This window comes from Leptonychotes weddellii, unplaced genomic scaffold, assembly GCF_054177405.1.
Source record: "Leptonychotes weddellii isolate Sample4059 unplaced genomic scaffold, ASM5417740v2 HiC_scaffold_6219, whole genome shotgun sequence".
In the NCBI taxonomy this organism is placed as follows: Eukaryota; Metazoa; Chordata; class Mammalia; order Carnivora; family Phocidae; genus Leptonychotes; species Leptonychotes weddellii.
In genome coordinates this window covers 597-10,361 of record NW_028030872.1, presented here as the reverse complement: position 1 = coordinate 10,361, position 9,765 = coordinate 597, and the positions used below count along the sequence as shown (strand labels likewise).

Here is a 9,765-nt window from a genome sequence, read left to right as displayed (position 1 = left end):
GAGGCTTAAGCGACTGAGCCACTCAGGTGCCCCTCATATATGTCGTTTTAACTCAAAAGTGAAAGTTACAGTTAACATGCCATTTTCCTGGTGACCGCTGAGCAGAGTTTCCCTAAATTTGCTCTTTGGTCCTTGGGATACGTGTAATGGAAGTGAAATGTGATTGAGTTTGGTTAATGGAAGGCAAATTCTGAAACAGAGACACAATGAAGCAGGGACACAAATGAGTGATGTCTGCCCACCCCGTCCTGTTGGAAGCCGCCTCCTGTGCCTTATTTCCCATGGCTCAGGAGGTTTGGGGGTGCTGGTGACGAGGGACTATGTGAATGATTCCTTGTTTGAGAAAACAGGCAGACCAAAGGGGGCACTCACTGTCTGGGGCCCCGTTTCCTGTTCCATCCATTGAAGAAACTCCACTCCGACAAGAGCACAGTGGGCCCCTGATCCTACAGCTGCAGGAGACCGAGTACCCTGCTCCACGGAGGTCAGGGTCCTCTCTCCTGGCAGAGCCGCAGTGGTCCTGTCCTCCAACCCTACCTCCTTCGGGGCTGCTGTCTTACTGATGAAGCGTGGAGTATTCTCTACCCTCACTTTATGTTTCCTGCAAGGGTTCTTGTACGTGGAGGCCTGTCTCCTGTTGTCTCCCAGCTTACAATATTCTATAAAACCACACGAGGACACAGGGTCTGTTTATCCAGATTGATTTCGGTTGGTGGGTTACTTTTGAAAAGCAAATGTTGTTGGAGGTCCTCCCTGTCCTTCAAGATCTGAGTAAAATCGGGGAATTTCATAGGTTTATTAGCTCTAGGATAGATGGTGGAAGGAAGGCCTATGTAGTTGCCCCTCATCACAAAGGGTGACTCTGTCTGGGGTTCTTGCTCCTACCATCGTTGGGATGGTTCCTGTAGCCCTCCAGGTTTTCCATTCTAGTCACAGAAAATGTGTCCACTGCAATCCTCCCCAGAACCTCATTCGAAATACGAAGGCAGAGTATCGGAGCCGCCGCCGCCAAGTCTGGATCCCACCTCGTGCGGCGCTGACGCCCGCCTGCCCGCCCGATGTGCACTCCCAATTCCTTTTGGTTCTAAGTCCAAAATGGCAACTCTCAAAGATCAGCTGATTCAGAATCTTCTTAAGGAAGAACATACCCCCCAGAATAAGATGACAGTTGTTGGGGTTGGAGCTGTTGGCATGGCATGGCAAGGACTTGGCGGACGAACTTGCTCTCGTTGATGTCATGGAAGACAAACTGAAGGGAGAGATGATGGACCTCCAGCACGGCAGCCTTTTCCTTAGAACACCAAAAATTGTCCAGCGTGCCTGTATGGAGTGGAGTGAACATTGCTGGTGTCTCTCTGAAGGATCTGCACCCTGACTTAGGCACTGATGCAGATAAGGAACAGTGGGAAGAGGTTCACAAACAGGTGGTTGGTAGTGCCTATGAGGTGATTAAACTGAAAGGCTACACTTCCTGGGCCATTGGACTGTCTGTGGCAGATTTGGCAGAAAGTATAATGAAGAATCTTAGGCAGGTGCACCCAATTTCCACCATGATTAAGGGTCTCTATGGAATTAAAGATGATGTCTTCCTTAGTGTTCCTTGCATCTTGGGACAGAATGGAATTTCTGATGTTGTGAAGGTGACCCTGACTCCTGAGGAGGAGGCCCGTTTGAAGAAGAGGGCAGATACACTTTGGGGGATCCAAAAGGAGCTGCAGTTTTAAAGTTTTATAATGTTCCACTTCACTGTCTAGACTACAACAGGATTTTAGTTGGAGGTTGTGTATATTGTCCTTATTATCTGATCTGTTACTCGAGTAATATTAAAATGGCCTAAGAAAAAACATCCGTTTCCTAAAGTTCCAAATAGGAATGGTTCACCAAACCCTGCAGCTGTATCCCGATGCTGGATGATACCTGGCTTTGTAGCCCTGAGCTGGTCAGTGTAAGTTAGCCCCACCATCTCAGAGACATCACTACCATAGCTGTAGTTGCTCTTCACACCAGATGTGTGTTTACTGTGTGTTCTGTCACTTCTGGTTCCTTCCCCCAACACCCGACATGCCTAGTCCATCTTTTCCAGTCAGTCACGTCCTGGGATCCAATGTATAGATTCAGTATTGCATGTATTGTGCATAACTATTCTAAAGGATCTTATTATATGGCCATATAATGTAAAATGACAATGCAACCAACTATCCTAAGTGTCATACCAACTAAAATACCAAATAAATTTTGAACAGTGGAAAAAAAAAAAAAGAAATACGAAGGCAAAGCTTGGCACTGAGACTTGGAAGTGGTAGGATGTGTAAATATGGCATCTAACTTCTCTGGACGGAAAACAGTTCCCTTGGCAGATTAGCCAAGCCAGAACTACTCATGAGACAGAGTGGACTCCCGGTGAACACCGCAGGACAGGAAAGGGCCTGAGACCCCTCCCTGAGTGCCCTCTGCCCCAGTGACTCTCTGTCTTCATTCTTACACTCACTCACACTTACTGAGCAGGTATTATGTATAAGACGTGCCAAGCTCTTCAGTGTGGCAATGAAGTGTCCAGTGGGCTCCCTCGGTTCATGGCAGGCAGCTCGTCGTCCGGGCGTTAGACGTGTGACAGTCCTGCTGTTACCTCCCTGTGGTCCTGATAAGGACAGTGAGGGCAACAGTGGGGTCTGCCCTGGCCTTGGGGTGCCGTTCCAGATACAAGCACTCTAACCTCCCTCTGAAGATGAGTAGATCAGATGAAGGGGTATTGGCAGAGCAGGAGGAACCCAAAGCAGACGCTCAGCTTGTGCCAAGCGTGACTGGGGGAGGTCACGTGGCACTTGAGAAATGGAAGGCTGCTGTCCCCGGGACTCAGAACACCAGGGGAGATGGAATGTCGGAGAACAATGGACTCAGGAGGCCAAGCTACATACGGATCTGGGGCTTTCTGCTAGGACAAGCTGTCGCCCCTGCCTCCCCTCTTGCTTTCATACCCCAAATCCAACGTTAGCTCCTACCTCACCTTGTGCAGAATGTGATGCCTTATCACCTCCACGGCCCGGCCACTCTTGTCTCTCACCTGGATTGCCGCAAGACCCTCCAAACGAGTTTCCTGCTTCTGCCTTATCCCTTCCTCTACCCTCAACACAGAACCCTTCCTTTCCTGGACTACCCACCGTCCGTTCCACCAAATGCTCCCCGTCTCATCTTCTGGACAGAGGCTGCTTCATGCCATTCACATCCCCTCTCAGAGTCCCACGGTGTCCCGCAGAGGCTCCCCTTGTTCTGTGCCTCCCTGAACCATTAGCATCGCTCAGCGTGGTCCCTCCGCTGCCCCACGAGCTGCCCCTGCACCATAGGTTGCAAGTTTTCCACTCTGATTTCTTGTCTCCACATCTCTCCTAGAATCCGTGTCAGTCCCATTAAGTCCCCGCTGGACATTGTGGATGCCTCAGGCCTTCCAGCGCAACGTGTCCAGAGCCAGTCTGGTCCCTCCTGCTCGTCCTCGTCCCGTGTGTGCTGCATCAGTTAACACAGTTCTTTTCTGCCCCATGTCCTTCCTTCCTCTCTGTCACCAAAGCTGTGACCTCCACATCCTTGCGGCACCCCCTCCAATCCTTTCCCCTTCCTCACCATGATCTCCACCTTGGTCGCTGAATGGCTGTCCCTGGACTTGCCCCGTTGCCGTCAGCTCTTACCTGTGTTCCTGCCTGTGATCTCACCCATTTCCAATCCATCCCCAGTTCTTTCGTTAGAAGGAACATTCTAAATTTGAAAATATGATGATGTCACTCCCCTGGAGTGACTGATAACCTCCTCTTGCTTAGCAGCCTGAGGTCTTGAGCATAATATTTGTTTTCTTTGACAACTTCACACCATTTTCCTACACCCTCCTCATTTGACACTTGGAGTTCCTCCCTTTTTTTTTGCAGTGACACTGAACTCACCATTTTTTCAGCACACCCATTCTTTCACGTCTCCTCCATGCCTTTCTGCAAACCGTACCCTTTGCCTACAAATCTCTGCCTCTCTCTTTCAATGAACACACTCCTACTCATCCTCCAAAACCCTGCCCACATTTCCCCAGGAATCCCTTCTTACATCTCTTGTATTTATCTGTTCCACTGATTGCCTTGGATATATGCACGTTATAAAATATGTGGCATTTTATTATTTTTATTTCTTTGGGTGTTTGTCACCCCCACATATTCATGTTTCCAATTTGTTACATTTCTCAGTGCCTGGGGAAAAAAATAGGTACTCAAAAAATATTTTTCAAACAACAGAAGGAATTACTTGAATGCTTTCCTGTGAAAGTTTATTACATTAAAAGCTGTGTGATTTTTTAAGATTTTGTCCATCTCAGGCTAAGTCACTTTCTCTATGGTCAGGTAGAGCTGGTTTTCTTTTCTTTTGCTACTACAGAATGTCCAGACTGTCCAGATCAAATGATAGCACCCCAGCAACTCCATCCTCAGCCTCTTCTCCAAAAACACCTGTGTCTGGGTCGGTGCTATGACCCCTGGAGAGCAGGCAGGTGGACCAAGCTTTGGCTTCTATGTCAACAACCTCAGTTCTGATGCAAACAGCAAACATATTTTTTTTTAAAGCAGTAGCCTACTTGTGTTTCCATATAATTACAATATTCTTGACAATAGCCTTCACTTTTCTTGCAGTCGACAACTTTGAAATCTGGTTCGGGTTCTGTATAAAGAAATATCCAACATTAGTGTCTTAAGACCATCTCAAGAATTGGACGGGGCTTATTTTAGCCCAAAGGGTTAGGGTGGAGGATGGCAATAGGGAGGTTGTAAATGAGCATTCATATTTCCCTGGGACCATCCTGACAGCATAAAAATCAGATCCTTGATTCTGGCTTAAAAGTCACCTTTACTCTCCCTGAAAAAACCAGCTGTCAATTCAGAGGCAGTTGGGAAAAGAAACAGTAATAGATGTGTTACAATATAACTGTTCCACTTAAACCAATTTAGGATGCTGTATAAGGGGACCCATCAGGGCTCTGTGAGGCCCACTGGGGATGACAGAGCCCTACCAAACACGTACATAAGTGGAATGGTCCTCCGAGGAAGGAGGGTTGAGGCTGAGCCATCTCTGTAAGGGAGATGACAGGTAGCTGATGGCAGATTTTAAAGAGTGAAAAAGATTTCTTTTTTCCCCTCATTGTGAGGGAGCACCTGGAAGGCTATTTGGCGCCTCAAAGATATGCCAGTTTGCGTGAGCAATGTGAAATTGGTACCTCACTCTGCAATTCAAGTACTGAGATTATTAAACATGAATTCTTGTCTTAAATTATATATTATGAAGACAGTTGATAGAAAAGGCAAGGAGCAAGTGTTAAAACAAAGAAAAAAATAGATGAACACAATGAAAGCAGAGACACAATATCAGACAATGAGTGGTAAGTGCCTGTCTGGGGAAGCCTTCTGATAGACCCCAAACCAAGGCTGCTCTGATCATCATAAGCTCTGCCACCGACCTGAGATGTGACCTTCAGACAGATTAAATTACGTTCAATTAACCAGCACATAGTACATCATGAGTTTTTGAGGTGGTGTTCAACAATTCATCAGTTGCCTATGACCCCCAGTGCTCATCACCAAACGTGCCCTCATTAATGCCCATCACCCAGCTACCCCAGCCCCCCAGCCCCTCAGTTTGTTGTCCTGAATCAGAGGAGTTATTTTAAATCACCTCAACTCCCTCATGAATCACAAATGGGAATAATAACCCCATCTCATAGATTTGCTATTAGAATAAATGACACATGTCTCATATTGTTTATATTTGTTGTACAATCATGGTATTTTCTTTTTTTCTTCCCTTGGGAGGAGAACCCAGACTAGTGAGTCTCTGGGAACCGAAGGCCACCTCCAAAGGGACCAAAGTGAAGAGAGGACAACAGGAGGAATAATATGGCAGGAGCTGAATTACTGGCTTCCCTTTGCCAACGCCCTTGTGTGTATTCCCTGCTCTTTCCCACTGAGCGCCCAGGCTCTTGTTTCTTGTTTCAGGGTCAGGAATGAGTTTGGAATTAAGGAAATATCTTGGAATGGCTGTCTCCTCTAGGTCCTTATGGATTGGAAGCTGGCTCCACATGGGTGTTCAGGACTGACCAGAAAAGCAGCTGAGGACCCATCCTCTGCACCTGTCCCTGGGGCATTCCCTGCATGCTAATTGCTCACCTGGCATAGCAAGTATTCATCAAATTCTTGAAGGCCCAGGGAGTGGGGCTCCAACCTGGCAGGAGGAGGCTGTCTTGCTCAATATCATCTCCCCTGGCGGGCGCCTGGTTGGCTCAGTTGGTTGAGCAACTGCCTTCGGCTCAGGTCATGATCCTGGAGTCCCGGGATTGAGTCCCGCATCGGGCTCCCTGCTCGGCGAGGAGCCTGCTTCTCCCTCTAACCCTCCCCCCTCTCATGTGCTCTCTCTCAAATAAATAAATAAATAAAATCTTAAAAAAAAAAATCTCCCCTGGCTCTCCGGGGTGGCTGAAGTCAGGGGTTATAGAAGTGCCTTGAATACTTTTGCCTCTTTATCCCTCACACTCCCAAGGCTCACAGGACCCTCAGTCATCTGTCAGACCCCATGACCTTTTTGACAGGTGGGGCAGCCCGAGCCTTCTACCTATGTCTTCATAAACACAGCCCATCCTTAACTCAACCACTGCTTGGACTTCCCCCACCTGCACGGACACCTTCCCATCTATTCATTGACTAGACATTTCCAGAGTGGAGGGACTTGTCACAACTTCTCTTTTTTTTTTTTTTTTTACTTACCCGGGTAAGGGGGAGTGCGTGGTAAGAGGTAGCGTTTTTCTTGGTGGTGTAGCAAGGGAGACCCGTTTTTGCCTTGTGCAGAAGACTCTTCCCTGGATTGTCTCGGTCCTCTCAGACCCTCAGTGCCTTGGTGGTTGACATTTCCAGCTCTGGATAGTCCTGATTCACAATAAATACACAGCAAAGCATTTTCAGAGTTCTCTCTTGAGCAGACCCATGAGGATTCCGTGCATCACTCTAGGGGGCGAGTGAAAGTAGAGGGTGGAGAGGAGATGGGTTTGCTGCTCAGTGGGTATAAAGTTTCAGTCCAGCAACATGGCTGCATTCCAGAGATGTGCTGTGAAACATGGTGCCTACCCGTAACAATGCAGTATTGTGAACTTCAAGGTTTGTTAAGAGGGGAGACCTTTTGCTAAGTGTCCTTATCACACACACACAAAATACCACCACAAAGGGACACAAGGAAACTTTGGGCGGTATTGCCTGTGGTTATGTCCTTGGCTGTAGTAATGGTACCAGGGTTAGTTGCAAACATCCAAACTCACCAAATTGTCATCTTTTGTGTAATAATTATACCCCCATAAAGCTGTAAGGAAAAAGAGCAAGTGAAGAACGGGATGGAATGGATTGGAAGGGGGGCAAATGTTATTTGTGTTTGTGTGTGTGTGAGAGAGAGAGGAGGGGGAGGGAGGTGAGTGATGACCAAGACGGGTGGGCAGTGGAGCCCGAGTACTTCAGTGGAAGCCAAGCTGAGCATCCCCGAGGGTGTCAATATAGTTGTTGAGACTCCCTAACATTCAAGGTCCTTTGTGATGCAGCCTGTCCTCCTTTATAAGGAGGAGGTGAATATTAACAGGATGAGAAAGTGTAGTCTGGGTTGGGACCTGTCTCCTGGGGAAACAGTGCCATCAGCATATTCAAAGTGTCCCTTACAAACCCAGTCCAGAGACTCCTGCCCCAAAACCCCACCAGGAAATGCACTTGCGGGGCTTAGTACCTCACTGCCCAGCCTGGACGCCCAGCCTGGACACGGCCATTGTGGAGAGACCCTGGCTCCAGTACCAGGTCACATTTCTGACTTACCTGGCAACATCAGGGTCACGAGGAGAAGGCTGACGAACGGAGAGAGGGATGGCTTCATGTCGCAGAGGGGACTGCCAACTGAGACGGTGCTGGTGGGCAGACAGCAGGGCTCCCTTTATAGCCCTGAGCTGCGGGGAGGTGGCCTGCAGCAGGGAAAGAGAGGCATTCCAGAATAATCTCTGGGTCACAGACGACACACACGGACACATTATTCTCCCACCACTAGCTAGCGGAACAAACATTTGGGCCATTTTCCTCCGGAAGTAAATATCATGCCTGAATGCCCTGGGTGGGTTTGGTGAATAAGAAATGACAGGGCGAGAGAAGAGGAGCAGAAAGAGGGAAGAGAGGGGGCAAAACAGGCATTATTAACCAAAAAAGCGCCATTCCTTCAAGTGCTTGTTGGACCGCTGCTAGGCGCGGACGTGGTGACCTAAGCAGGGCCACCATAGGGCTTCTGTCCTGTCTTCTGGATGTATTTATTTTGGTGTAAAATATCATGCAGGAAGACATTGAACATGTTGGGGACGACCTGACTCACACAACTGTCATTTCCTGAAGTTCCAGAGTCACTCCAGATCTCATTTCTGCTCTTTCTCCACCCTAATCTCTCCCCCTGTTTTGTGACCTCCTCTGCTTCTCTTTCATCTCTTTTTAATCCTCCCCCTTTGATTTTAATTAATCTGACTCGTCTTCATGTTTCTCTCAGATGCCTGGTTATTGCTGCCATCGGGTCCAATTCAATTATGCTTAAAAAAATATCTGTAATTGATGCAGAGTTTTCTCTTCTGGTAATAACTAAGCAAAAGTTCTTCTCCTCCTCCTCCTTCTCCTTCCTCCTCCTCCTTGTCTTTTTCTTCTTCTTTTTTTTAAAAATTATATTTATTTATTTGACACAGAGACAGCGAGAGCAGAGAGAGAGAGAGCATAAGTAGGCAGAGTGGCAGGCAGAGGGAGAGGGAGAAGCAGGCTCCCCGCTGAGCAGGGAGCCCAATGCGGGGCTCGATCCCAGGACCCCGGGATCATGACCTGAGCCGAAGGAAGACGCTTCACCGACTGAGCCACCCAGATACCCTCCATCTTCTTCTTCTTGCATGGATGAGTTTTATGTCACTGCATTATCTCAGACACACATACCTCAGGCAGTCTGTCCTGGATGCGACCAAAGAAATGTGGGCTTTGGTTCAAGAGTGTTATAACCATCTAAAATTCAATATGGCCTCAGAGGTGTTGGAAAGGGTAGTGCTTGTCACATGTGTCTCATTTGCAGGCACAGTTTGGTCCAAAGAAAATGTCTAAGATCATTTGTGTAAATGAAAATAATTATATTCTACCTGGAGGGAGGTGGAAACAGATGAAGAAGGCAGCAGTGGCCCCAGCAGGGGCTTGGGCATCCAGGAAGCAGCAGTGAAGTAGAGAAGGTTTGGAGCCACCAACAGGTGTGCACAGGGCCCCAGGGTCATCACACTGTAGCCTCTTTGCCAGGTCTGGGAGCAAATTCAATATTGTGGAGCATGGAGGTGCCAGCATAAGATCATTCTTGATTTCTAGGCATTAAGAAATCTTCAATTCAAAGAGGGAATTGGAGATACTGGTAGAGATTGGAGGCAATGGGTTCCTGATAAGGGTTGCTAATCACCAAGGCCACCAGATGCTGACAATTGGATGTTGGAAGAAAATAGATGGTCAAGCGGGGCGGGGGGGAGTTGCTGAGACCCTAACTCCAAATAAAGATGTTCTTATCCCCTCCCCTGTAAGCCATGTTACTTTTATATTCTAGCCCAAAAGCTGTGCTTACGATTGTGTTTATATTTATTTCTAGGAATCTGGATCAAGGTAGAAACCATTCTGAGGGTCTGGGATTCTAGCCCTGCTGCCTCAGATTTGAACCCCAGGTGTGGGG

The 9,765-nt window shown here is 47.8% G+C and overlaps 1 protein-coding gene and 1 pseudogene across 1 annotated transcript; one reads left to right on the top strand and one right to left on the bottom strand.

Annotated features, from left to right (window-relative positions):
• The first annotated feature begins 1,025 nt into the window (after positions 1-1,025).
• Positions 1,026-2,107, top strand: LOC102728532 (L-lactate dehydrogenase A chain pseudogene; annotated as a pseudogene).
• Positions 2,108-4,200: 2,093 nt separating this feature from the next.
• LOC102727008 (sperm-associated antigen 11B-like) lies at positions 4,201-8,381 on the bottom strand. Its single transcript, XM_006736036.2, has 3 exons — positions 7,863-8,381; positions 6,780-6,938; positions 4,201-4,686 (listed from the first exon to the last, which is right to left on the bottom strand). The coding sequence occupies exons 1-3, from the start codon at positions 7,918-7,920 to the stop codon at positions 4,553-4,555; spliced, it is 351 nt and encodes a 116-aa protein (XP_006736099.1). The 5' UTR covers positions 7,921-8,381; the 3' UTR covers positions 4,201-4,552.
• Between the last annotated feature and the right edge of the window lie 1,384 nt (positions 8,382-9,765).

Excerpts from the sequence above, each read along its gene's own strand:
- LOC102727008 (XM_006736036.2), bottom strand. The coding sequence starts at position 7,920 with ATGAAGCCATCCCTCTCTCCGTTCGTCAGCCTTCTCCTCGTGACCCTG. Across the intron at positions 6,939-7,862 it reads CGTGACCCTGATGTTGCCAG|GACTATCCAGAGCTGGAAAT; the intron begins GTAAGTCAGAAA and ends ATTGTGAATCAG. Across the intron at positions 4,687-6,779 it reads ACGCACTCCCCCTTACCCGG|AACCCGAACCAGATTTCAAA; the intron begins GTAAGTAAAAAA and ends TTCTTTATACAG.